Source organism: Rhipicephalus microplus, chromosome 6, assembly GCF_043290135.1.
Source record: "Rhipicephalus microplus isolate Deutch F79 chromosome 6, USDA_Rmic, whole genome shotgun sequence".
Lineage (NCBI taxonomy): Eukaryota > Metazoa > Arthropoda > Arachnida > Ixodida > Ixodidae > Rhipicephalus > Rhipicephalus microplus.
The window spans coordinates 189,321,532-189,349,489 of record NC_134705.1 but is presented as its reverse complement, the minus strand read 5'-3'; the positions used below and the strand labels follow the sequence as shown (position 1 = coordinate 189,349,489).

General features: G+C 47.4%; 3 protein-coding genes across 3 annotated transcripts; 2 read left to right on the top strand and 1 right to left on the bottom strand.

Moving 5' to 3' along the window:
• Positions 1-195: 195 nt before the first annotated feature.
• Positions 196-16,449, top strand: LOC119167892 (GTPase-activating protein skywalker-like). The gene is made up of 11 exons (XM_075865652.1): positions 196-465; positions 1,162-1,327; positions 2,657-2,989; positions 3,801-3,917; positions 6,326-6,436; positions 8,557-8,650; positions 9,821-9,880; positions 10,485-10,603; positions 11,685-11,924; positions 13,524-13,879; positions 16,233-16,449. Exons 2-11 carry the CDS (start codon positions 1,190-1,192, stop codon positions 16,366-16,368), a joined length of 1,704 nt encoding a protein of 567 aa, XP_075721767.1. The 5' UTR covers positions 196-465; positions 1,162-1,189; the 3' UTR covers positions 16,369-16,449.
• Positions 16,450-21,429: 4,980 nt separating this feature from the next.
• On the top strand, positions 21,430-23,546 carry tko (30S ribosomal protein S12 technical knockout). Its single transcript, XM_037418369.2, has 3 exons — positions 21,430-21,588; positions 22,685-22,820; positions 22,925-23,546. The coding sequence occupies exons 1-3, from the start codon at positions 21,519-21,521 to the stop codon at positions 23,316-23,318; spliced, it is 600 nt and encodes a 199-aa protein (XP_037274266.2). The 5' UTR covers positions 21,430-21,518; the 3' UTR covers positions 23,319-23,546.
• Positions 23,547-25,505: 1,959 nt separating this feature from the next.
• On the bottom strand, positions 25,506-27,781 carry Trs20 (trafficking protein particle complex subunit 2). Its single transcript, XM_037418371.2, has 4 exons — positions 27,445-27,781; positions 27,114-27,258; positions 26,539-26,624; positions 25,506-25,791 (listed from the first exon to the last, which is right to left on the bottom strand). The coding sequence occupies exons 1-4, from the start codon at positions 27,535-27,537 to the stop codon at positions 25,693-25,695; spliced, it is 423 nt and encodes a 140-aa protein (XP_037274268.1). The 5' UTR covers positions 27,538-27,781; the 3' UTR covers positions 25,506-25,692.
• Between the last annotated feature and the right edge of the window lie 177 nt (positions 27,782-27,958).

The window sequence follows — 27,958 nt, the reverse complement described above, 5'->3', positions numbered from 1 at the left end:
TCTGTTTCTTTTTTTTTAGCAAGCGTTGTAAAAAATTATCTATTATGAGGTACAGTGTGGCCAATCCCCCGTGTGGGTATGAGCCAAGTTATCCTAGGCGACAAGACAAGACAAGGTACAGCACGGAGCGCGCTCTCAGAAGAAGAGGAGCAAGACATCGGGACAGTCGCACGTCTCGCGCACTCGTGCTAATCGAAGAAGAACTTGTTCTCTGCGCGCGTCGCATCGAGCAGCGCTGTCCTCGACGACGTCGCGACAACCTCAAAGGAATCCTTCGCCGCAACCCGACGGCCCTCTGGCGACGTCCCGTCCTTCACTCGACGGCTCGGACCAACGACCACGCGTCGACGCGTCCGTTGGGGTCGGTCGACACGGTCTCCCCAGTCCAACGACGCGCCTGGTTCGTTCTGCGGACCTCACCCCTACGTGGCCGCACCGCTGGTCAGACGACATTGCCGTTACAAGGTGAGCCAATCGTTTCGGGTTCCGTCGACTCGGTTACCGAACCACAGACCTATAAGGAGGCTTTAGGCCTACCAGCCTCCTTCCACGTACGGCCGAAGAGGTGGTGGTGGTTAGAAGAGGAGAAAGGCACCTAATTTCTGCAGCCCGGTCGGGAGCACGCCGCCGTGCCTAGGAAGGGTTGACTGCAAGGGCATAGCCAGCAGAATTTTTTTTCGGGGGGAGGGTGGGGGGAGCACCTTTTTGAATTCGTTGAGGGCATCCTTTTAAAATGGTCATTTTCCCCCCTTTAGCCATGGAGAAAAACATTTCGGGGGGGGGGGGGGGGCGAGGGCAAGGGCCCGGTATGCCACTTCTCCAACCCCAGGCTAGGCCCCTGGGAGACTGTGCGCGCCCATGTTCCAATAAGCGAATGGGTATACAGAGGCCGAGAGCACGTTAGAGAACACCAGGTGGTTAAAATTTCAAGTTCTCCAGATACCTCGTCCTCATTACCATATCACGGTTTTGGGGCGTAAAGCTCGTGCTATTGGTGATGATGATGATGATGATGATCCTTGTTACTCTGGCACACCCACAAAAAGGGATCGGCCAAGAACCGGGCGGCAGGATTAGGTAAAAGGCTTATCGTTGTCGTTGTTGCGGTCATCATTGTCATTTATTCTTTCTTTTTTTTTCTCACTGCAACACACCCTTCAGACTCGGCTGTAGCGGGTGACGACGAAAGATGACGCTTCCTAGCTGCTTCCAAGCGGAGTTTGTCGACTCGACCAAGCTGATGAAGCCCATCCCCTCATCTCCGACGCCCGTCACAAAGGCGTACGATGACGTCTTCCGGTTCATCCAGCAGGGCAAGATCAAGGAGGTCAGTTGAGATTGCGAAACCGTAACTATAGCACCGTAAGTAAATGAGGTATGGTGGGGTAAATGTTATATGTCAGTTTTTACCTAATATTTCAAAAACTTATGCAAGTGTTCGCATAAAATTTCACGGGCTCACAAAGAATTTCAATGGTAATCCCGTGACACCCTTTTTTTCTTTCTAGATTACCTGTCCTTTCTATGAGACTCTCCCAAATTTTGAAGAGGGTTCACTTATTCATTGTACATTTTCTCAACAACCACCGAAAGAAATGCAATGATATTCGAACGTGTTATAGTAGATACTCATGGGTTACATCTGAACTAAAAAAATGACACCCTTTATTGAGTTCTTGCGAAACGAAATAAAATTGCTGCATGCACAAAACCACAGAGGGTGCTTATTGCTGTTTCTCTACAGCTTTACTTTTTGCAAAATCAGCATTTTTTAGTTCAGATTTTTTTATTTATTTATTATTGATTTATAATACATCAAGGGCCCCAGTCAAGGGGTGTTACATGAGGAGGTAGACATTCACAAACAGATGATTTGTTCGATGGCTTCTTTGAAATGGGCGATGCTGGAGTGGTGCACGATGTCAGCAGGAAGATCGTTCCATTCTGTTGATGTTTGCACAAAAAATGAAGATTGATGGGCAGTGGTATGCGCACGGGGCACGTCAGATTGTTTCCAAGCTTACGCATGCGAAGTTTCATCGAAATCGATCTAATACTTCTTTATGAAAAGTACATTGAGGTTGAAAAATTTATACAAAATGCCATTCGAAAAAAAAACGAAGTTTTATGAGCGCGTGCTGCTTACACCAGATGGCGCACGGCACACTTGGCACAGCATTCATCGCACTTCTACAGGTCTGTTCTTCAGAGTGCAGTGGATCTTTAGTTGCCGAAATCGAAAATTCAATATTCTGTGTGGGGGGGGGGGGGGTATCCTATTACACTAAAGAGGTACCGTAACCTGCGTTATGCATAATAATAATAATAATAATAATAATAATAATAATAATAATAATAATAATAATAATAATAATAATAATAATAATAATAATAATGCAGCCGGGCACTGCAAACGTCACACATAGTTTTAGGGGCGAAGCTTAGGGTCGAGTTCATGTCCTCTATCTGTCGGCATGACACGCCATAGATATGGACATCTCAACAGGACATCGCAATGTGATTAATAAGCAATTTTTATATACTCTCCACACGTGTTGTCACGTCTTTGCATGATTGAGTGGGCAATGTACGGCGGTCAATGATCCCCCGACTCCTTATTACTGACGTGGCATTGTCCGTCTTCCTATACACACAGGCGAAGGCCATAGTGCGGACGCAGCACTGGCCCATCGACCACTTGCACAGGGGTTATCTGTGGCTCAGACTGTGCCAGGGACACGTCAAGATGACGATTCCCGAAGGCTTTTACGAGAGAACGGTCAAGGAGTCGCTGGACGGCCTGTGTCCCATCAGTATGCCGGCCTTCACGGACCCCATCTTCGGCGAAGACTACTTGCTCTCGGACGAAGGGCAGCGACGCGCAGAGCGGGTGCTGTACGTGGCGTCGGTCAACTACCCTTTCATCACCTACTGCCCCATCCTGCACCCGCTCGTCTGCCTGCTCCTACACTACCTCACCGAGGAACAGGTCTGTTTTCACACCCTCCAAGTAAACACTCATTTTTCACATTCAGTTATAAAGTAAGACAACAATGGCTAAGCTTAAACTAAGTCACGCAGGGCTTGAAATAGTGAAGCTAAAGGAGTCTGAAGTCTAATCTGGTTGCTTTTAGGTTGTTAGGCTCTAGATATGTGATGCTATGTTGATTCTCGGCGCAGAGAGGTTCGAGTTGGACCACAGGACCGACACAGATGTCCGAACTAGACAGAAACTCGCGCTGAAACTTAGCGTTCGCACCCTCCCCCCCCCCCTTCCCATAGATATACGGGCATGTCGTTGGCATGGAGCTTCCATCACTTCGGGACTGATTCGCCATTAATTGAAAAGGCAACAAGGACAATTTGGTAGGGCAATGGCGACGCTCTTTCGGCCCGTCCTTTCCTGCAGGCCCGTAGCCAGGATTTTTTTTTTCGGGATGGGGATGGAGGGGCACTTGTTGAAGGCTTCGTAAAATCCCCATTTTTTGTTATTCTCGGCAAAACACCCTGATTCATCCGAATTCAGGAGCAATCCGAGCCCTAGCTCCCCCCTACCTCCCTTCCCCCAGCTCTTGAGTCCGAACTAAGTCTGTTGTACTGGGTGTTCATGAGGCAACCAAGAAAATAGTGTTCCCGCTGAAGCCGAGTGTCTAACAAACGGTGACATTAAGGGCACCGTTACAGTGTCGCGCCTTATAGCGGTTCATTAAGTGAGACCTGAATCAAGACGTACACCTTGAAACGCAAACATAACACTGAAGCAGTGCCCTCCCTTTTTCTTCTTCACTCTCGTTGCGCAGACATACGAGTGCGCATGCGCTCTCGTTGAAGGCACCGTAGTGCGTCACCTGAGCCAAACGCGGCTCATGTACGACACGTCGGCCCATACGCTCATGAAGCTGACCAAGAGCCTAGCGGTACGTGGACCATACCTCTTTCGCTATAGCGTTCTACTGATATAACGAAAATTCATTACATGCGGACTTCGGTGTATACAATGTATAGAGGTGTAGCGAGACATTTGTTCGGGAAAGTTTGTTTCGGCACAGAGCAGGACAGATGTGTGCCTGCAATGTATAGAGGTGTAGCAAGAGATGTGTTTTGCAAATTTGTTTCGGCACAGGAAAGAACAGATGTGTGCATGCAATTTAAAGAGGTGTAGCAAGAGATGTGTTTTGCAAGTTTGTTTCAGCACAGAAAAGAACATATGTGTGCATATATACAATGTATAAAGCTGTAGCAACACATGTGTTTTGGCAACTTTGTTTGGACACAGAGTAGGACAGATGTGTGCATGCAATGTATAGAGGTGTAGCAAGACATGTGTTTGGGCAAGTTTGCTTCGGCACAGAGCAGGACAGATGTGTGCTTGCAATGTATAGAGGTGTAGCAAGAGATGTGTTTTGGCAAGTTTGTTTCGGCCTAGAACAGATGTGTGCCTCTTATGTCCAGTTCCTTAAGCAAGAGGTACACACGTACCATGTCATGTGCCCGTCATGTGTGCCGCTTTATCTACGTCCCGTTCTTAGCACTTGTTTGTTTCGTACCTTGTTCAGGCATGCTTTACCAGGGTCTTGACTACGCAAAAAAAATGAATTGAAATCTTGTTATAGCAAATGAGCTAAGTATAGTCACTTGTTGATACCACGTTTCAAGGGTGACGCCAGTAGTGACGGCGATCACATAACGCGTCATAACGCGTCGGAGCTACGTATGTGACACCACAAATACGCGCACCTCTGACTGGCCCACGGAGAAAGGCTTGCATATGCTCTGCGAATGGCTCGAAATTCCACTATTACAGAATTGGACAAAATGGTTCGATTTTACGATTAAGTCCGAGATGGAAACCAACATAGAGGAAGAAAAAACAACTTAGGAGGGAGCACCACGTGGCGATCTTAAATCATATAGTCATGAATTAGAAGAAATTAGAAACACTGGTCACGTGATCGGCAAGAGCTTCTATTGGCCGGCTCACTTTGGTTGCGTCTGCTGTGGTTGCGTTGTCCTACCCAGGAGGCACCACGTGTGGATCGGGAAGGGTGGCGTCAGAAAAGGTTGGCTTGCCGGGGCAGGCCGAATTGCATACGTTACGCTACCTTAGTCGTTTTAAACGCGATAGCGTTAAAGAGCTCGGTTCGCGGAAAATGCGGCGTCGGCTTCGTTCGTTGTGAGCAAAAAAAAAAAAAATCACCATCCTATGCGTGACTGAAAACCCGAGAACGATGCAAATAAGCTTTTTAAAACAAAATTGTGGGGCCGAGTGGGAATCAAACTCGTGTCGTTTGGGTCCAAGTGGGAATTGAACCCCGGCCGTTTGTGTGGCAAGCTGGTGTTCTGCTACACAACCACGCGTATATTCTGAATACAGTGAAAATAACTTCCTCTGAAAATGCAGTGAAAGTAAATTTCATGTTTTACAAACATACGCGTCCTGTATACATCCTTCACAAGACAACATGAATTATTGCAGCATAAATGCGTAGTACATGCGTCCATTGAGCAGAGGACACCAGAACACGATTAAACAAAAAAAAAAGTGCCGCCATATCCACGGAGTGAATGATAATGAGTGGGCGAAGCTCCGGAGGTAAACCTGGTAAACCATGAATCCTCCGTACATTTTGCCCGCTCGATTTTATTACAACGCTCTCCCTAGCGTACGTCGCCGCACTGAATCCAACGATTGCCTTCCACCAATGACACGCGCCACATGTGACATCATTCCTATTTTATAACATCTCGCATCTTTCATCATCAACTACAAGTACCGCCGTCTAGTTTATATCTATTCACCTTAAGCTACAAGTACCGCCATCTAGTGGACACTGCAAGAACTAAACGAGAGGTGGCTACATACAGGGGACGCACAGCCCACGCCTTAAGGAGCTTCGCCCCTAAAAAGGCACACAGCTACTGCGCCTATTCCCCCAAGTAGTGGATGCATAACAAGTTCGAAAAAGTTTCATGCACTGAGTGTTTGGAGTACGCACTAGGAACATGACATCGCTATCGCGTTCAACTCTAAAGGAGAAAGCTTTAAAGCCCCCTAATGTCTTTTTCCCCTTCATTTATGACATCTCTGAAGCGTTCATGCACATGCTCAAGTACTGTTCAACGGTGGTGGACGTGCAGGTTTTTTCTAGCGGGAAGATGCGACGTCTCCACAATGCATGGAATAACTGTTGCATTGCGTGCGTTCAGTGACCGGTTACAGGCACATATCCAGGGAGAACAAAAGCGTCTATACGAATGGCATGTATGGCTTCTTTTGTTTTACGAGTGCACCCAACTCTGCCGTCTTTGTTAACCGCATCCACAGAAGAAGACGTACAACAAGCTACTGCGCAAGATACAGCAGGAGGAGGACCTGGAGAAGATATTTCTCACGTGGCAGCTGTGGATCTTCCGCGGACTGCCCTTCTACCACCTGGTACGTGAACAGACGACAATGACTGAGCACGAAAAAAGAGAAAATTATATTGTGCTGTAGAATTCTTCGACGTTGATGGATGGTGTAAGAGAATATAAACTCTAAAAAGTGGAGTAAGAAGGCTGTCTTTTTGTTCCACAATGATCGCCATATTTAGGGCTCCGTGTTTTTTTTTTGGAGTTTGCTTTTCTTGAAATTCTGAGTGTTTTACGGAGTGTCATGTGTATTTTTTTAGTAAATTTGGCATTTATTGGAGTTTACTTCTGGCGCGCCCCAGCGCTGCCAGAAGATACGTTCAACTTGGAATTTATTGAATAAATCTGAAGGGTCACAAATTTTACCGGTGAGTGTTTATAAGATTTTTTTTATTTAACCAAAAACACAGACCTATACAGAGCATGCCTTAACTGTAATTATTGCCAAACGGTCGGTTTTTTTAAGATCCGAACATTATGCGCGTTATCATTGTGACGTAGCAGCCTCAATGAAAATAGGTCAAGCACCGATTTTTTTATAGAAAAAAAACGCAAAGAAGCCTTATGATTGATTTTGTTGTGTGGAAACGCCCCTTTTATGCGCTCTTTTTCTAGTGTATTTGATTCATTGATATGTGGGGTTTAATGTCCCAAAGCCACCATATGATTATGAGAGACGCCTTAGTGGACGGTTTCGGAAATTTCGACCACCTGGGGTTCCCTATCGTGCAACCAAATCTGAGCACATGGGCCTACAACATTTCTGCCTCCATCGGGAATGCAGCCGCCGCAGCCGGGATTCGATCCCGCGACCTGCGGGTCAGCAGCCGAGTACCTTAGCCACTAGACCACCGCGGCGGGGCCTTGTTCTAGTGTAGCCGGACGCTTCTAGAAAGCTATTTGCTCCAACGATACCTCAGTAAGATACCTCAGTAACAGAGTTATGCGCAAACATGCAGGTACACGTTTTCTTGCTTCACATGGTACGTGAAAACGACAGATAACGAAACCAAGAAAAACAGGGACGAGGCTCATTGCAGTGTTTAATTGAAGTGTAGCAATCATGAGATCAAGAGATGCGAATATGAACAAAGAAATTGGCTATAATCTTGAAAACGTATAGTTAACCGCGATGTTGGCGCATTCACAGCTTTTTTTTCCCCTACTAGCACGGCGAATATGAGCACTCGGAGGGGCGGATAGACGTGCCGACCAACGGAGCTTGTAGCGAAAGGAACGAGTGAGAACGAGCATTATAAAACTCGTCCTAACCTCCTAGAATTCACTGTGGATTCGTGAACTAACCATTTACGCCAAAACTAAATTACAGGCGTGACGCACCTCTCCGTAGCGGATAACGTGGCGCGACGTTGCGCCTGCGCTCTGGCGGCTCAAGGTCATAGCGACGCGATGAATGACCTTGGGACCAAATGCGTTGTACAGCTTAAAGGGCTACTGACACAAACTTTCGGGGCCGAGATAGCCTGCGGGGTCGATTCTCGTGAACATTCGTATATCATCTGCAAGATATCAACAGCGAATATAGCTTGGGAGGTATCTTAAATTAATTTAGAAGTTTGCGTGAGCGACCGACTCCATAGCACTACAGACACCCTCGATCGGAGGTGACCCCCTACTTCCTCCACGTCACCACGCTGCGGTCAACAAAAGAAGTACTGATGACGTCATAGCCACCATTTTTATTTTGCCGCATTAGTCCCCGAAGTCTATATTTCTCGGTGGCTGGTTGCGAGTTCGTGGCCGTTTCGCACGCGTAGAAACTTTTGTGTTTGGCGACATTACAGTCTCGTTTCCTATTCGAAGGTAATTCTTGATGCGGACCGTGCGGAAGTGCATCACGGTTCTGCGTGCTGACGTGGTCAATAGCTGCACACGCTAGGTGGCGACAGTGGTACCCAGTTTTTTGGAACTCTCTCAAACCGAAACTGAAACTCATTGATAATGAGGGGCCCGTGATTATTTATCTGTCGCATGCTGCAGCAAACGATGTGTCGTGTCATGACTAACACGCCCCCAGCAACGCATTGCAGCAGAAAAACGCGAGGCCAAAGTTTTTGTGTCAGTACCCCTTTAAGGAGTTGGTTGGAGCTGTAGTGCCACAAGGATTGTCGGTTGCTTCTTCAGGTGCGCACCATGGACTGCTTCCTAATCGAGGGAGTGAGGGCACTCTACCGCGCTGCCATGGCCATCCTCATTCTGTTCGTCCAGGACCACTCGAGTGAGTCCTGCGTTCATATATAGATAGCTGGACAGCAGTTACGTCATAACTTGACTCCCACTTTAAAGGACGAAGGTGTCCGCCGTGATGGAGACCTTGTAAGAGAATGTATCTGCATCCGTTGTGCTCGGGATCCCCTGAAGTGATGATGTTCTGGACACAGCGGAGTTTATGCCCTATCAGTCAAAATCTGTAGAAAGTTAAACCGACTAGATGGTCTAACAATAATGTGCCAGACTTCTACGTTTGTTGCGCTCGGGATCCACAAGATGCGCTTACGAATTTCGCCCCATCGTCGAATTCAGTATGCAAGGCGGCATTTCAATCCTGCGAGAACACGCAGCCATATGGGCCACAGCTGACAAATAAAGGTCAATTTGACAACAAAAGGCGTCATCCGGGAACGTTTAGGTTAGTGATAAATTATGGCACACACGCATGCAGCGTTTCAATAACATCTCAATGACTGAATTTTGGCTGTGGCATTGAATCATGTGATCTTATGCATGCTACGGTCACACGCTGGAGTGACAGTGCGCCGAGAAAGTGCGTGAGTGACATCCTGTGCAAACTGTCTATGCCTGCGTAGTTTTATCCATGAAGCGGTTTTCTAGGAAGAATGTCACGCGGCTAATACTTCCCAATCGGGTATCATATTATATGCGGTTCGAGTTGCTGTTCGCAAAGTGGCGCCTCGATGACTCCAATTCTTTTTAGTACGAATTAAGCTCCGTAAGGTCCAGGCTTGTCCGTTGGAGGTATTGGCGTGTGGTGTAGCAGTGATTGACAATGAAGATGATAATTGTGATCACGGATAATGACTGGCTTGAGCAGTGCGTGACGTCTCGATATGCATTGCGATGTACGACTGGAAAAAACCAACAACAACCTGGGCAACGTGCACAGTCCTTCAGGCCAACTTCAGGCCAGATACGATACCCCAGAGCAGTAATGAAGAATGCAAAAGGAAATTCACAGCTCGACACAACGTACCCGTTATGACCAATGGGCAGTTCGTATAACTGTACACCACTTTGTCTCTCATTTACATGCATGAGTGGTCAATGTCGTGGGTGAACTACGGTAACGCGCAAACCATCCCACTGCTTCGCGAACTCATCATCATTGACTTTGTGGATACGCCGTGATTTTCCATTCTTTCTCTTTCAGAAGAATATCCCAACGAGTCTATGTTCACCAGACTTTTCAGAAGGAGGAGCAGAAGCAAAGGTGGGGCTTCGAACCGCTCTACGGACAATCATGCAGGTGTTGTACCGAAGCGATAGCGAAATGACTCTGCGTAACGAATGTGTTCGCGCGTGCATTGTCCGTGTTATACATGCAAAACTGATTTGAGGATTCCAACAGACAGCTGTACATTATAAAATTGTTAAAGTATAAATACCGAACACCCTCACTACGCCAGTATAGTGTTCATAATATAACAAAGATAGAAAGAAGCAACCTAAATGATTAAATGAAAGGATTGACGCTTTCCGATTATGATGAATCTGTTCAATTAGGTACTCTAAATACAAATTTCGTCCCATGAGCAATCGCCACCAACCTAAGCACGCGGAAGGGTTGGGGGAAAAGGGGGGGGGGGGCAGGAGAGAGTGGCTGCCCCTCCTATAGTCCCTTACGAAGGGGTTGCAAAATCTGCCCCATATATCTACATAATAGGGAGCGGAGGAGGCGCTGTGATAAACCTTCCCGCCCCTCCCCAGATGGGAAACTCTACGCACGCACATTACAACCTGCTGCAGTATATATAAAGGCATGTCACAGTGTAACCAAAACGCATTGGATGTCTGCATCGTCGCCGCAGCTCCAGGACCCTCCGGCGAAGGCGGGATGGACGCGGCCGGCGCCTTCTTGGACCGGGTCATAGTGTACCTCAGGGACATGCCGTACAATGTGGACTTCTTCCTCAGGACGGCCTACGGCATACAGGTGCGCGCGACCTCTCAAATCCCACTGCGTCTTTGCAACGTGGTTTTCAGCTTCGAAGCGCGTCATTGCCACCAGGACGTCTTTCAGATCATTCGAGAAGCGTACCACTGCTCTTAATAATAATAGTAATAATATCTGGGGTATAACGTCCCACATCCACTATATATATAGGAGATACGCCGTAGTGAAGGGCTCCGGAAATTTCGACCATCTGGTGTTCTTTGAAGTCCACCCAAATCTGAGCACACAGACCTACTGCATTTTCGCCTCCATCGAAAACGCAGCTGCCGCAGCCGGGATTTGATCCCGCGACATTGCGGGTCAAACAGCCGAGTACCCTATAGCCACTAGACCACCGCGGCGGGGCGTTCCACTACCTTTGACCCAAAGCTTGTTTTCTTTTTTTTATAATATAGGCCCTTTTCATAAATACGCCACCTGATGGTGAGCTTTTCGTCAGTTTCGCTTCGCAAAGGAGCGTGGGAACACCAGCGCCATTATGAGGGCATGGAAAGCGAGCCATCAAATACGTGAGTGCTGTGATGTTTGTGTTGGCGGCTAGTTATCCGAATCGTACGCTGCAATCGCACCGCTTTCTAGCTTGAACGAACTCCTAGTACTCTCTGATAAGCTTTTTAAGCGGCTTCCGCTGCACAATAAGCAATATCTTGTACCTTTCAAGGGGTTGGACGAGCAGTTTGGCTTGTTATGACTGGCAATGCATGGATCCAGCCTGCAAGAGACTCTCAGTGGTGTGCCCTTCTGACGCGGTCCGCATCCTACAGGAACACAAGAGGTGTAACGCGCATCAGCGTCTCTGGGACACACAGCCTGCGTCGTCTGCTGCGGTGCCCTCAAAATGGCGGCAGACTGCAGTTCGCGTCCGCAGCGCTAGGGGCGCTCTTTTTTGAAAAGGGTCTTGAAAAGGGTCGCCCGATCTAAAGGGTACAGCCATATCCATCCATCGGTCTATAGGCAGAACTAGAACGCACTCACCGCCACACCAAGCCATCCGCGAATGCAAAAACGGCTCAACAACAAAAAACACAATCTTAGGGCCTGATGCCGCGCGCGCGCGCAGGGCGTCAGCGCGAAGGTGCTCAACGATCAGCTGCTCAAGTCCGAGGCGTACGTGAGGTCGCACGCGGGCAAGCGACTGGTCGGCTCGCCGTGTCCCGACACCGGCATCATGAACGACCGACTCGAGGTCAGCTCGTCCGTACTGCGCGTCAAGAGGAGCCGCTTCGGCTCGCCGTGCCTCCTGGTGGCCGGCGCACCGCAGCTCGCCGACTTCCGCTCGGAGATTCTCAGCCGTGAACAGGTGCTCGACGACGACCCGGGGTGCTGTTCTGGACATTGTCGAATTCCCGCCGTATTGTCGGATTCCGCCATCGATTGATGCCGATTGGCCAAAGTGAGCTGCTACGACCTCTCTGATTGGCTCGGAATGCCACCGTTACGAAATTTGACAATGTGGCGGTAATTAGACAGGGTCCAGAATAGCACCCCCGTTCGAAATTTGTGAAGTGCGATATATACTCGCATGTTATACCGGATGAAGTTGTAGTACAAGTCCACGTACAGTTATAGTGTATTGTCAAGTGTCCAAGACGGCGAAGAAAACAAATGTTCAATAATGTTAACAACATCAACAACAAATAATAATAATAATAATAATAATGATGATGATGATGATGATGACGACGATGAGGATTATTATGAACTGGAAACAGAACTACGATATGATTATGATCAGGGCTGTAGCCAGAAATTATTTTCGCAAGGCCATCTCCTCGACTTCTGGCCCTTCTAAATGATCGTTTCCAGCTCTCTATGCCATGTCGCAGCGAAAAAACAATTCGAGGGGGCGCAAGCCCGATGTGCCACCCCCCCTGGGCGACGCCACTGATTATGAAAAACGCCGTAGCGGAGGGCTCTGGAAATTTCGACTTTTTCAAAAGTACTTGCAGCCCCAAGCATTTTCACTTCTATCGGAAATGCGGCCGTGGTTCGATCCCGTGACCTTCGGATCAGCAGTCCAGCGTCATAAGTTAACCACTATAGACCACCGAGGCGGATAAAGCAATTACTCAAGATAGTAGAGATGAAAATATTCATTGGGTGAACTGGTGACCCAGAAAAAGAATGAGACTCAGGGAGCAACGACATTGATGCTCACAGGCGTCCGTTGTGGAGAAAATTGATCAGCAGGTACGTCGCGTGGGCATTTAAACATGCAGAATTGGATTCCAGCATTATCTTTAGTGACTGCATTATAGTTCCGGAATAAACTACACCACTCGCGTCGTACACGAAATCTTTTCAGAATAGTGTCGAAGGAAAACACACCATCCCGTTGCTTGAACGGAACATGTATGGTAGCGGCACAAGATGCACGGAAAGAGACAGAGAAAGAAAGAGGAGAGGTAGTAAATTTACGGCATCGGTATTGGGTCGCTCTAGCTTGGGTAATATGTCTGAAACAAGCTGGGTGATCGATCGCACGTCGGCTTATTCGTCTCCGCAAAACGGATGTTGCGAGTACCCACGAACGAAGGTAGATTTGCGAGATAAGGCCGCAAATATAAAGGCGGGTATTGTTTACGTATGGCCTAGAGCTCATACGTTCCGGAAAAGCCTGCGCATGCGCAGATTTCTTCCGGTATCTGGTAGTACGGAAACGTAACGTAGTATAGAAGTAGGGAGCGTTGGGCGCGCCTCCGTGCCTCGAACGGAGGCGGACACATGAAGGCTCACGTAAAAGCTAAAATCCCCCACTGTTACAAAGATTGATGGAATCGCTCTGGCGGACGGTACAAGAAGTTTCATGACGGCCGCGAGGCAAGAGTTCAGTCGATGAGAGTAGCTAGAAGAGTGGTTCGAGGCGATCAAACCCCATATTTTCTTGGCCTCGACGCAGATGTTCGTCCTGTGGAACTGGCTGCCGCCCCGCATCACGACGCTGCAGCCCGAGCTGATCTACTCGACCAACGAGCACGGCAGCAGCCTGACCAACTTCTACGGGCACACGGACACCTGGGAGCCCACGGTGCTGGTGGTGCTGACGACGCGGGGCGAGTGCTTCGGCGCCTACTGCTCCACCCGCTGGATGGAGCGCAAGCAGGCCTACTTCGGCACCGGCGAGACCTTCCTCTTCACCTTCACGCCGGAGGCCAGGCGTTTCGCCTGGATCGGCGTCGGGGCGGTGCGCGACGTGCCGCACTCCGCCAAGCTGTTCATGTCCGCCAACCAGAACATGGTCCTCATCGGTGGAGGGTACGTTCATCTTTCTCTCTTTCCCGTAGCCTCCGAGATCGCGGGCGCGCGGCGGGTTGCACGCCGCGCGCCCGCCATCTTGTAGGCCATGCTCCATGTTTAGTCTGTCTGCTATTCAAGCGAGGAAGTGCTGGCGGTTCTTTTTGGCAGCGTATACCCGTTAGCTACGCGAATCGTGCCCGGAAATTCGGATGGGTATGCGCCACCGGAATTGGGTGAGAGCATCGTGCGTTGTAGGTTCGTTCACTCCCTTATTCACATCCGTAATGCAGTTGCTACAATACATTTGAAACAGTGCAATTAACGGCACTTATTCTAGTAGAACTCGCAGTTGGGCTAGTTGGTGCATGTCTTGGTTAAATATTCAACGTCGCGCCGAAAGAACAACCACACACAGAAAGAAACAAATTTAGACACCACGGGTGCTTTCCTTGACTTACTCCTTGACTTGACTTACTTTCCTTGACTTCATAATATTCTGGTTTTAATTATTGTAGTTAAGACACACTTCCGATCAAACTTAGTGTAGATAGCTGGACCAGTTAGTATGAACAGTAAGTAGCGCGAAAAAAGAAAAAGAAACAGCACGGTCACGCAGGAAGAACGCGGCAGCGCTTGTTCTCGCCTTCTCTTCCAGCCTGTCCATCCTGTTTTTTCGCGCTGCTTGCTGCCATGGACACTGCCGAGTACGGCAGATGCGAGGCGTGAGACTCTGCTGAGGCGAGGTGAGGTGTGGAAGAGAGGAGTAAAAGACGACGAATGACGAGGCAGAATTGGAATCCGCGTACGTATGCCGTCCGCAGGCAAGTGTCGTAACCGCACGGCTGTCCAGGCACTGTATCAGGACAAGCGCGAGAAAAAGGAAGACTAAGGATGATAAAAAAAGAAGAAAGATACAAAGAAACAGCTGACAGAGAACAAAAGACATAGAAAACAGTTGGAAATAATAGAGAGAAAGCATATCGCACAGCGTACGTGTGTAGGTGGCTTTGAATTGGCGTCACTGTTGGACCGCCAGCATTGGTGGGAGTGAAGTTTGCGATGCCACGTAAATGTTATCGAAACATTACATTCGGTACCGCATTGAAGCTGGTTAACCGCAACTTGTCTGTCATCGAAGCCGTCATCATGGAGCGCCACTACGTTCAGAAGTTGCGTTCATGACGTCACATACAAGCTATTCAAGTATATAGTATATTTCTCCTTATATATAGCATATACTACAGAATAGCAAGAGGGTGGAAGGTGAAAATCTGATTAGGACGTCAAATGTGAGGCATAGCATACCCAGGTGTATTGGAAACGGAAGTAAGAATTGGTGAAAAGAATAGACCACGAGCTCTGCTGTTTCCAGTCTTCGCGGTCTAGTGTATAGCTAACCAATTGCTTTTTATGGGCGTAGCTCCTCTTAATCTAACCTGGTCCTGCGTCACGCGTAACTGGCAGTACCTCCCAAACAATATAATAGATGGCGCTGTCTCATCACCATTTCTCGTCTCATTTCCTAGATTGCGTTGGTCCAATAGAAGTGTGTACGAGTCCTCCACTTTACTATTTAAAGGAGAAAAAGATAAATCTAATTTTTGGTTCACTAAACATTACGGCTAGGTTGCGTTATCCGCCGCCATATTTAAAGGGTTCAGCCATATTAATCCAATCCATCCATCCATGTGTGCAATAGTACGGACGGACGATTGAACGTGCGGACGGATGCGCGCATTAACGGGCAATCAGACAGACGGATGGACGGATGCATGCATGGACGAACACACTAACGGACGCTTCGTCCCACTCATCATCATTCACTCCGTAGATATCTGTGATCTTCTTATAGGGGGGGGGGGGGGTCATAAAAATCAGGCGACATGAATTAAAGAGTATTATATTCGTCTTCCCTGCAAATCCAGTCAGTTGCTCTCAGTCAGTTGCGTAGACAGGATAACCAGCGGTTATCCTGTCTACGCGCTACATGCCCGCGGCTCATGTCCATTTCCTCTTCTTGATTTTAACTATGATATCCTTAACCCCTAACCCGCATGTTTAGGCAAGCGGGTTAGGGGGAGACAGAAGGTTAGGTGGGCAGATGAGATTAAGAAGTTTCCGGGTATAAATTGGCAGCAGGAAGCACAGGACCGTGTTGACTGGCGGAACATGGGGGAGGCCTTTGTCCTGCAGTGGACGTAGTCAGGCTGATGATGATTATATTCGCAAAAAGAAAAGGGGGGGGGGCACCAGTTGCGTGAACTAATTGTTTTGGAACCCGATACATATTGCGCTTGGTTTGCCCACGCCTTTAATCCTGCAAATTAACCCATGCTTTCGACAACACCAGCATGCGTGCTCTTGTGCGCAGGAACGGCATGGGTCTGTACATTGACCAGTCGCTGGAGAACGGTCGCACTGAGCACTGCGACACGTTCGACAACCCGCCGCTAGCTGCCAGCAACGACTTCGCCGTCAACATCCTGGAGGTCATCGGCTTCGTCTGACGTCGTCGTTGCAACCCGTCGGCCTGTAGCTTGCCGGGAAAGACAATTTGTGAACGATTCGCGTCGATATGCGAGCACTTATAGCGGTTCGTCGTTCACTGTATTCATTGAACGACGGTCTGCAACCTCTAACACGATTAATGGACCGTTAGATGCGAGATTTTTTTTTTTTTTTTTTGTCCAGCACGATGCGACTTCACGCTGCCGGTGCCACCAGCAGCTGACACTGGTAGTGTTTCGGCTTGCCCACAAGCTGCTTGACGAAGATAACATTGTATATACGGATTTTATTTTATTTACATAGTTATAACTTTATGTGTATACCACACATGTCTGTAAGATTGTACATGCGCATTTTATTTTGTTTAGGTAGTTATAATTTTGTGTATACTGCATTTGTCTCTTTGCTACTTACACGCATGTGAGTCCCGGATGAATTACGTGCTGTATAGGGTACCACTTCCGGAGACCACGTGATCAAGCGTCGTCGTCATCCGCGTCGCATTTCTACTTACACTGTCTTCGCACTCTCATGGACGAATGTATTAGTGTCATGGTGGACGGCCCACTTTTAATAGCACGTAAGTGTTAAGCGGGGGGTGAGCCGAGTGAGGCTCGTTGCCAGCTCTGGACTATAACCGTCTTCGAGCAGTACAAGAACTGTATACGTTGTGCAAACTCCTTTTACAACTGTTACGTTAGGTGAGGTTAGGTTCTCTGTACAGTGAGGCTCGGAGCAGTGTGCCACCAAGTAGCACTGCTGGTCTAAACCAATGTTGAGCGGCACTTTCAAGCTTCGCCCCTCGCATTTTCGAACCCTTGTAATCTATTGAGCGTATGTTTTTGCGACAATCAACGTGATCCATGCGAGTAATTCTCGTGGGCCAATTGTGTGTGCCGAATGTAAATTTAATGGCGCAAGCGCGTGCGACTGCGCGAGCGCGTGCTTCTTTAGCAGCATTGTAATCGGCACCTCGTATGATTGGGTTGGAAAGAACATGCTTATCCAATTACTGGTAGTAATATATTTACACGTACACTCGCATTATGGTATAAAATCTGTAAAAGCAACAGTCGCCGTTCTTTTGACACGTTTTGGCATTTGGCGCTTCTCGACAAAACATTTGAAGCATTGTAGAGTTAGTCGTGCGCTCGCACTACAAATTGTCTAAAAAAATGTCTAGAAGTAAAGTGAATGTTACGAACTTGTTTAGCAGAAAAGATTATCGTAGTTGATATAAAAAAGGCTAATAAACTGTGTGAAAGCCCATTTGAGCGAATGTATCTTTTGGAAAATGTCTTTTTCCGGTCTTTTCGTAGACCCAGACGTCTCGAGCCGTTTGTAACCGTTTTGGGACGTCTTTTAGAAGTTTTTTGTTTCGTAAGAAAAGCCGAAATGACTGTGTACGAACCCGTTCCTTTATTATCTCTCCGATATAAATAAAATCTCACACGAGATATATTTTCTTCTCGCGAAGATTGGCTAAACAGGTCCGATGGTGGGGGCCAGCTACGTACGACCAGACCCGCCGGATGCATGGACAGTGCGCGCACAGGAATTATTCGATCCCTGAATGCCTGTAAGTGGTGGACCTGCACTCACGGGACTAGATACTACGAAAACGACCTCAACATCGTAACGGCAACTCGGCCGCCAATCGAGTGAACAGCGGCAAGAAGTCGCGATGGGATGGGTGCCACACGGGTGATACATCACTTACCCTGTCGCTAACCTTGCGGATAGTCTTTTACGCGGTACACTATGTACAGCTTACTTTTGCAACGACGACGAGGAACTTCACCCTCGGTTTCTCCCAAGGAGGATTAAAAAATTGCTGAAGTGGAAATCATAACCTAGGAGTGAAGCCGTGCCTCTAGCAAGATGGCGGCTGTGGCGGCCATTTTACTAGGGGCATGATAAAGTGTCACTGTTCAGCGATTAAGAACGGAGCGTTTCCCTCGCACGACCAACGAGTGTAGTGTGGAAACTTTTTCGCGTCACATAGTGCTCCAAGTGCGTCTTAGTGTTACTAGTTTTCCTTACTAAGCCTCCGATTGGAGGCAAAGTACTTGGGAAATTCAGTCACCCGTACTCGTTTTTGTGTGTTATCTTGTCAGGAACAACTGTCATTTAATATAGAAATTACGTAGAATTAACACTAACACATCAAAGCCACTTGATCTCTAAGTGGGCACTATCAGAAAAGAGCATGTTTCCGCCATCTTGGCAGTGGCAAAAGATGGCTTCACTTCTGCTGGCAAGGCATTGCCGGAGCTTCCACTCCAGCAATTTTTTTTAACCCTCCTAGGTTTCTCCACGTGACCGCTAGTGACGTTATTAGCCTCAATCGAGGATTTGTAGCCCTGTAATTGCTCCGGCATCACTGAGTGTGTCCTGTAAATCAAGATATCCGTTGATGTCCGCACGGTCTACACTGGGATAAGAGCCAACATCGTAACACGGCAGAGTGAAAGGACGGGTTGCATTGTCAACACGTAGCAACAACGAGCCTACGCACCTTTACAAGTCGACGCAGCACGCAGAAGTTGAGGACACTGCCAACGCCGCAGTATTGCAAATGCAACACACGAGAACACGGAAGGCAAGCTGGGAACACCACAGAACACCCGTAATATAATCACAGCAAACACATTGACAAGAGGTGGCAAGCGTGTATTGTCTGAGGTACAGTGTCCCTCATGGAGAAAGGAAGGATATTAACTCCAGATTTGATACCCTCAAAAACGGCACCAGGATGGATGGATGGATGAATAAATGTGGCTGTACCCTTTAGATTAGGTGAGGGCTAACGCCACCTAGCCGTAATACTTAGTAACAAACCATTAGATTTATCTTTTTTTCCCTTAAATAGTGAGATTGAGGATTCGTACTTTGCAGTGAAGGGTTTAATTTTCACTTGTGCCTTGACTTTAGCCACCAATCAGATAACCTCCTTCTAGTTAAGTCTACCCGCTTAAAGTCTATTTTACTCTCCCTGTCCCTAAAACCCAGTGCTTTGAAACACTCTGCGCCATCATCCTGAACTATAGGGCGAAGCCCTTAAAGAACATTATCAAGTGTTCGGCAGTTTTTCTTCCTCTCCACACGCACTGCATACTGTGTCTACCCCTTCGTATTTGGCCCGCTATGTCTTGGTTCGCAATACTCCCGTCCTGGCCTCAAACAGTAGAGAACTACCCCGAGTATTATCATAGATTTTTTCCTTGGCAATTTCCTGCTTAAAAGTTCGATAGATCTGTAGTGCAGACTTCCTAATCATGCCGATTCTTCACATATTGGTCTCCGTTTCCATCATCTTCTTCTTAACCGATATTTATTTTTGGTTTGGCCCCCTGCTCTTTTTCAAGTATTTACCCGTCAATTTTCTGGTTCGCTTCCTCCATTTTGTATCGACATTCCTCATGTACAAGTAGCTGAAAACCTTCCTAGCCCAACGCTCCTCCTCCATTTCTCTCAATCGCTTCTCAAATTTTATCTGGCTGCTAGCTTCCCTGCCCTCAAATGATGTCCATCCCATATCACGTTGTACTCCCTGATTTGGTGTATTCCCGTAAGCTCCTAAAGCAAGCCTACCTACTCTACGTGTCCTAATTTTTAATCTTGCTTGAACTTCTGATCTCATGCACAAGACCTTCTATACCGAACGTCAGCTCAGGAACCATGACCCCTTTCCATATTCCTCTCACAACATCATACCTATTGTAATTCCACAGTGCCCTATTTTTCATCACTACTGCATTCCTGTTACCTTTAGTCGTCACGTATATTTCGTGTTCCCTTGGGTACTCGATCCCATTGCTTATCCATACGCCCAGGTATTTTTATTTATCTGTTATCTCTAGCGTGACCTCCTGTATTCTAAGCTCACTACCTTCGTTATCATTAAAAATTATGACTGCTGATTTTTTCTTACTTAATCTAAAATATAACCTATCTCCCTCATTATACCGCAGATGTCCATCAATCTCTGCAAATCTTCCTTGTTGTCGGCCATTAGCAGTATATCATCTGCGTACATTAATGCTGGTAGTGCCTGATCAATGAGTTTGCCTTGTTTGACTAAAGAGAGGTTGAAGTCAAGTCCACTTCCCTCTAATTTGGCCTCTAATCCTTGTACATCATGAATAACAAGGGTGACAGTGGACACCCCTGCCTATGTCCCCGTTTTACCTCTGTGGGCTTGGATACCTGTTTTTACCACTTTATAACTACCTTGTTACTTTTATAGATTTCCTTTAAAAGATTAGTGACTTCATCTTCCATACCCAGTGTGTCTAGTATTCTCCACAAGTCCTCTTGAACCACGCTATCGTACGCTCCCTTGATATCCAAAAATGCAAGCCACAGGGGCCTGAGTTCCTTTCCTGCTATTTCGATGCACTGCATCAGTGGGAACAGATTGTCTTCCAACCTCCTGTGTTTCCGAAACCCATTCTGCAGTTCTCCCAGCACTCCCTCATCCTCTATCCAAGCCTGCAGTCTTTCCTTTATAATCTGCATCGCCAGTCTGTAGACCACTGATGTCACTGTTATAGGACGGTAGTTGTTTATGTCAGCCTTGTCCCCCTGTCCTTTATAGATCATGCTCATCCTGCTAAGTTTCCATCCATCAGGGACTTCATCATCGATTATTGTTCTGCTCACTGCCTCTCTCGAAGTCTGTTTAGACTTCGGACCCAATGTCTTTATCAGCATAATTGGAATGCCATCTGGGCCTGTTGATGTACTACTTGGAACCCTTTTCTCAGCCCTTTACCCACGGAGGAAGGAAAGGTACCTTCCTCCGTGCCTTTACCACTTTCGTTGTAAAAATGGAGCAGGCCCAGCGCACCACAGCGCCACAATGTCGCTCAGTTTCAGCGCTTCTAAAAATGTAATCAGTATAAATTCAAAACACAAATATAAATTTTTATTAGAAAATATTGCAACGTAAGTGGCATTTGTTACCACAATAATAATTTATTACTCAATTGCCATTTGACGCCATCATCATCATTAAAATTAGTAAACTTTGCTGTAAAATAAGGGGTAACTTTATTTTCACGGCGTTTGCGACCGCTGCGGCGTGTGCTTTGGTGTTCTGTGGTTTAGCATCGTTCGGAAGTTCTGCGACGCAAACTCCGCTATCATGAGTTGCCTACGAAGCCTGGGCAACGCATTCGCCCGAATGACGATTCACGCGGCAAAGCCGTCCCGGAGTAAGTGTCGCGCCGAAGCCGATTTTTTTTCTCGCTTCGTCAAAGCAGCGCGGTTTCGTCCCCATTTATCCGCGAGTATCTCATCGCAACCCACGCCGCGAATCAGCGTTCACTGCGCTCTTTCGAAACATTCCCAGCATTAAAACCATCCATGCGTGTAACAGGAGTATCAGCAACGAGAAAACTGCAGCGACTGCTGCTGGTTTCTTGCCCAATAGATATCGATCAGACGATGCACACATGCTTCGTTCATCGATTTAGAAACGTGTCTCAATTGGTTGTTTGCGGTGAATAATAAACTCGCACACTGTGCGCATCCGTGTTCGATGAAACACATACCTGCTGCACAGTGAGCTAGCTCTTACGATATAATTTCGAGAACTTCAACTGCTCTGGGAACGAGACATCGTAGAAGAAGACAGAACGAGCGCCGACTATCAACTTGTTCGTTGAAAGCCACCAACCTGTCTTGTAGAGCAATGCGCGAGCGCAAAGACAGCCATGATCGCATGACATACGCTACCTCCAGGAAGCAAGCTTTTATTGTTTCAGTCAAAGTTTAAATAAATTTGTTGATAGAATTCGCTCGTCCCGTCTTCTTCTACTAGATGACTTTGGCTCTCCCCTCTTAGGTGACTAGCCCCCCCCCCCCCCCCCCCTCGCCAGCCATGTGCATGTGCACGCTTATATCAACGACATATTCATCTGGCAACAAACTGTAGCAGCAACACAAACAAAAAGAAACCATCACCGGCTTAACGAAACTTGTTTCAGGGCTAATTGGTTCATGTTATTAAATACTGTGTAGCAGATGCTCGACACGGGACCAAGAAAGAAATGACACCGAAGCATGGGACACGCACTTCGTTGCCCTTGTCATGTCCTTGGATGCTGTTTCTTTCTTGGTTCTTCGACAAATCCACGCTATGCGGTATTCAAGACCATCACCAGCTTTTTTTTTTTTTTAAGTGTACTTTTCGAGGCTCAGCAATCCATGCTGTGCCAGAAGAGTTCGCACATTCACACCAGAAAATAGCACTCATGACCTCTTCGGGGTGAGCGGTACTTATTTGGTCGCTGTTGTTACCACTTGCAGGTCTATCCTTCTGTGCAACAACGGCATGGCAGGCGAGCTTGCCGACCCCGTATGCCAGGAAGTCGACTGAAAACACCCCCGTCACACTGCCAATCCAGGGGCCGAACCTGCCGTCTGTTCAACCGGTGCGCCACAGGTCTGCGCTTGTCTCCTGTTTTTTTCTTCTTTCATGCACTTGGTTTTTCCTGCAAATTCTCCTCACAATGGATAATAAACTCACCCTGTGGTCTGTTCTTCTAGGTTCTTCGTCCGGTTCAAGGGAAACCCCCACCACGACGGCCTCATCTACGACCCGATCCTGGAAAAAGTCCACGCTGGCGGCATCCCGCCGCCCAAGAAGAAGCGCCGCCACCCGCTGGACAGCAAGCCTTTCATGAAGGGCGTCGTCATCAAGACACTCATCAAGAAGCCCAAGAAGCCGAATTCGGCCAACCGCAAGTGCGTACTCCTGCGCCTGTCCAATGGCAAGGAGGCGACGGCCTACGTGCCCGGCGTGGGCCACAACCTGCAGGAGCACAGCGTCGTCCTGGTGTACAAGTCGCGGACGAAGGACGTCCCGGGTCTCAAGCTCAAGGTTGTGCGCGGGAAGTATGACTGTGCTCACGTGATCAGGAAACCGCAGTCCGGGTCTTGAAGGGACAACTAGTGATGCTATTGTTGTTTCCGGAGAGTGTTTGCACGTCAACAGCGCAGGTTCACACGACTTGAGCAGAAACGTCATGTGCGACGTCATTGTGCAGTTGGGGAAAATTTGAAAGGGAATGCTATGTTCCTGCTTAAGCAACAATTATTTGGAAAGTGGGGAAGCGAATATGGGATATTGGTTTGCTTTGAGTACTTTTCTTTTTGTGCATTTATTGCTATGAACACTTTTGCCCTTGGCAGCTGCATTAAGCTACAGTGGCCTGTTGTAGGTAATTTAGCCGTTTCCTGTCATATGGATCATGACTGTGAAGCGGCATGTCGCCATTGACCTTCGCCTTCGGGTGTTATTTTGGACACTGTCAAATTCTGCCATGTTGTAACATTTTTTAATGGCATCATTTTAGGCCGATTGGAGAGGCTGTTTCAGCCATCCTGGCCAATCTGAAATGACCAACAGTGGACAACACGATTTTGACCATGTCTACCGTAGAAACCCCAGCAATAGTGATGATGGAAAAATAGTTATAACTGCAAAGTGAAAGCATTGGTTACTGCCTTTCCCCCACCCCCCCACCCCTCTTGGTGACATGGGTCAACAATTGACAGTGACAAAACAGCTACACCTACACAATGCCAGTCCAAATTTAGCTACATCCTACATGACGTTTCTACCCTGGTCACACTATCGAAGCTGTTGAGCAGCAGCTAAGCTCTCTTCATTGTTGTTTCAAATGGCTGATGCCGAGGGCGACTGCCACGACCGAAGCATTTCTCATCACATCTGTGTCGCGTGAGCAAGTAGTAGGCTCAGTGGTTGCTAAAGAGCATTGTTGCGAAACTTACCTGAAGCTCCTTAGTTTGTGTAATTATGGCACATTGAACTGGCTGTTTCAGAGCACTCTGGCAGTGATGCAAAAATTTTGTGGAACAGCTTTAAAGCAGGCTTTTGGAATAAGCATGCCTAGTATAAATTATGTAGTTCTTTTTACGAAATTCTCAACTATTGTGAGTTACCTGTGTCTCATGGTGATAACAATCATCACCGGCTCAATTGCACTTGGAGCTCGTCAGCAAGTGCAACTCTGCACCGAGGTCACTCAGAGATTGCCACTCTTCTGCCGAGAGTCATGCGATGTGTTACCTGCGGATACCACGTGCGCGGGAATAAAGCAAGGAGAGGCACGCAAGATAGGTAATGGCTATATTTGTTCGGTGTAAGAATTATGCCACCATGGGTTACAACTGCGTTTTTTTTTCTTTTAGAGTGAACCGTGATCCAAGCTGTAATGTGCTCTCCGATGTTCATTCTCCTTTCCATGGCCTTTCTGTAACTATCATAGCACTCTGAAACAACGAATTTAAGGTGAAATTAGCTTCGCCACAGCACCGCTTAATTGCGCACAGGTTGCTCAGACGACGTGGTGATGTTCAACTGCAGTGCTCTTCAGCAGCCATCAAAGTGTGCTCGAGTGACACTGCTGCTTCTCCTTCGTAGGTTATTGAAATAAAAACTGATACAGAAATACCCGAAGTGCCTGAAGTGTTGTTAAGGTTATCTGTCCTTACTGCAAACATGCAGCTTCTTACTCTGTATAACTCTGCAGCATAGCATTAAGAACTGTGTGTTTGTTCTTGTACGAGGTTAATCTGCGGCTGGTGGTTCTAAAACCAACAGCCAATGTCAAATACCTACAATAGCGCTGACTTGTTCAGCAACTGCAGCTTGGAAGCAGTTTTGGAAGCCTACCGAGACTTCCAAACTTCAGTCAATGCACAACTGTCTTATTGCGAGGCTGTACAGAAGTGCTACTCTGTGCCATGAAAAATGAAGCAACGCTTTCTCTTGATTCTTAAATCCACTCTATTTGGGCATCCATATTCCACCACCATTCAGACCAAACACAGGTGCATTGTAATTGGAGGTCGCGACTCAGTGGGTCGATCCTGACATAATTAAGCAAACTGGAATGCGCTTTGTCATGCATCAAGGTGTCATCGCTGCTTGTACTTTCATAACATTACTCATTCTCACGAACTGTCAAAATGTGCATGAATTACAGCAATTCAAGTCAGCTTTGCAACTTTCAGAATGCACTGCAAGTAGAAAATGCTGTCTTTTAACATGTTACTGAAAGAAACAAAATGGTACTTGATTGGCAAATTAACAAAGCAGTAGTTCTTCCATCACAGGTTTATTACCCTTCTGCCCCTCCCACACACAAAGAAAAGCGTTTGAAACGTGATTCACACACAACATAAATGGTTTCAAGGCAGAGCTGATGCTCACTGATCTTCTGCAAGCTTGTAAAAGTAGCTTCGAGCTCATTCTCTCTCTCTCGGAACACAGAAGTTCGCAGATGTGCTCAGCCCGTCAAGTACTTCCTGCCGTAGAACTTGGCCTTTTCATCAAAAGCCGCCGACTTGATGGGAGTGTTGTGCTCGTAGAATGGGTTCAAGGCGTACTGAAATGGACACAAAAAGAGGCAGCATTCAACCAGCGGGCACTTGAAATTTCACATAGAGGGACACTAGAGAAAGAAACGATTTCTATCACATTAGCAAATCACCCAATCGCAACACTGGTAGCGCAACTCTTGAGTGGAAAGGGCTTCCAGGGAGTGAGAAAAACATGCGATAAGAAAATACAGGCACCATCTCGAGGTTCTCGCTCCAATTTTGGCAGCATCCGCTGCATGATGTGGCCGGATGAATGGGGGGTGGTCAACTTTCCTTCAAAACTTATAAATTTTGCACGCGAAATTTTTCATTTTCACGTACGCACACTCATACAAAACAAACACACACATGCCACTGCATAAGGTGAAGTTGGCGAACTATTCACAGAAATGCGGTCTGCTACATAATGCTTAATCTGTGTATGATTAAGCATAGTGCTTAATCTATGTAAACTAATGGCATTGTTTCTGAGGAAAAACAGAATTGCTTTCTCCTCTAAGGCATTGCCAATCATGGAGGTGGCACAAGACCATGTTAGATGTAGAAAGATTTTCAGAGCGTGGCGGGGCAGGATGAATGCATTGGATGAAAAGAAAAAGTGGACGATGGTTGTCGCTTTCGAGTTATCTTAGACAAACATTTCTAGGAGGCATTGCTCAGATGAATGCATGGGTAACCCTGTGGGCTTTCAGATAACAACGTCGAGAATCGGTTGAGTGAACCAGCAAACCGGAGGGCTATGGGCTCCATACCTTCACGTAGAACTCGTACATTTCGGTGCAAAAGCTCTTGATGCCGTCCTCGTTCTTCACGTCGTGCAGCACGAGGAACCGCATGCCTTTGGTAATCTTGTCAAGGGTAAGTGACACTCAAACAAAAATTCGAATCCCTGCCCCATCTCAAACGCAGAATCAGTAAGCGGAACCTAAATGGTGTACTGACATCGAGAAACTTTAGGTTTTTTTTTTCCACGTCAGAGGAAGGGTCACGTCCTGTAGAGCGTAGAGAACATACCAGTAAGCACGAGTATGCCCTGTAAGGTTAATCACAATATGAAAAGGCTAGTTTTGGTTTCTACTGTGCCCTGACATCAGAACTTGGTACGAGCTTCTTGTAGTGCGCTATAGCAAGACATCGTGACATTTCCACAGCACACGATCACTTGCGAGTCACTTCTTTGCGTCTTAGTGTGCGTGTGTGTGCACTGTTTAAAGATAAACTAATGCCAACTAGCCGCAATTGCTACGCTGCAGAACACTATATGACAACACCTGCACTACACCCTCGAACTCGAGAGACAAACCACGCCGACCATCGCTAAGGATACGGTTCGCCGTGACGAAGGCCGAGACAAACCATTCGTTGAACTTGTCGACCACCTTCAGGTACATGTTGTTGGTGGCCCACATACACTCGTCCACCAGGTCAAGGGCGGCATGAGCGATGAACTGGCTGAGATAACGGTGGTCTTCCTGATAAGAAGTGACAATTGAGAGAGAGAAGAAAGACTTCATTGAATTAATCGGCGGACGACTATCTTAGTCCGTAGAGGGGAGGGGAAAACGTAAGCACGAAGACACAGCCCTGTGTTTTTTTACTGGAGATGGATCAAGTTGTCTACGCCGATTGCAGTTACAGTCTACAAAGTTCGAGCTTACCTTGTTCGCCTGCTTGTTGGCGGGGTGGAACTCCATCTCGTATACTGGGTTGTCGAAGTGACCGACGATCACGAAATAATAAGACCCGGACATCGTCGAAGTGTCAAAACTACTGCTAACTACTTTCACTTGGAGATTCCGACAGCGCGAGCTGTTCGCGAGGAAAAGCTGCCCAGCGTGACAAATTTAAGGAGAAAAACCTACCAACGCGTTTTTCTTCTACTGGAAAGCATGTCGGGGCAACCGATCTGGCGACAATATAAAAAAAAATAATAATACGAGGACAAAACGGAAATCCGAAAGCGATCGCTCCGACCTAGCTCGTAGGCGGAGACGGCGAAGTCGGCGAGAAAGCTGGCTACTAAGGGCTCGTATGAAATCAAAGCAAGCCTGAGCAAAGTCACTTACGTCAGTCGAGTCAATCCAGAAGTCGATCCAAAGTGCGTCGCCGCCTGGCGGCAGTTCTGCGCATGACCTACTACACTCCTGACCTGCCCAGAGAGCACCTCTTCCA

Bases quoted from the DNA above. Each gene is read 5' to 3' on its own strand.
- LOC119167892 (XM_075865652.1), top strand. From the start codon at position 1,190: ATGACGCTTCCTAGCTGCTTCCAAGCGGAGTTTGTCGACTCGACCAAG. The intron at 3,918-6,325 runs GTACGTGGACCA...CCGCATCCACAG, and splicing joins AGCTGACCAAGAGCCTAGCG to AAGAAGACGTACAACAAGCT. The intron at 8,651-9,820 runs GTGAGTCCTGCG...TTTCTCTTTCAG, and splicing joins GTTCGTCCAGGACCACTCGA to AAGAATATCCCAACGAGTCT.
- tko (XM_037418369.2), top strand. From the start codon at position 21,519: ATGAGTTGCCTACGAAGCCTGGGCAACGCATTCGCCCGAATGACGATT. The intron at 21,589-22,684 runs GTAAGTGTCGCG...TACCACTTGCAG, and splicing joins CGCGGCAAAGCCGTCCCGGA to GTCTATCCTTCTGTGCAACA. The intron at 22,821-22,924 runs GTCTGCGCTTGT...CTGTTCTTCTAG, and splicing joins GTTCAACCGGTGCGCCACAG to GTTCTTCGTCCGGTTCAAGG.
- Trs20 (XM_037418371.2), bottom strand. From the start codon at position 27,537: ATGTCCGGGTCTTATTATTTCGTGATCGTCGGTCACTTCGACAACCCA. The intron at 27,259-27,444 runs GTAAGCTCGAAC...ACTTCTTATCAG, and splicing joins CCAACAAGCAGGCGAACAAG to GAAGACCACCGTTATCTCAG. The intron at 25,792-26,538 runs GTATGGAGCCCA...TGTCCATTTCAG, and splicing joins TGTACGAGTTCTACGTGAAG to TACGCCTTGAACCCATTCTA.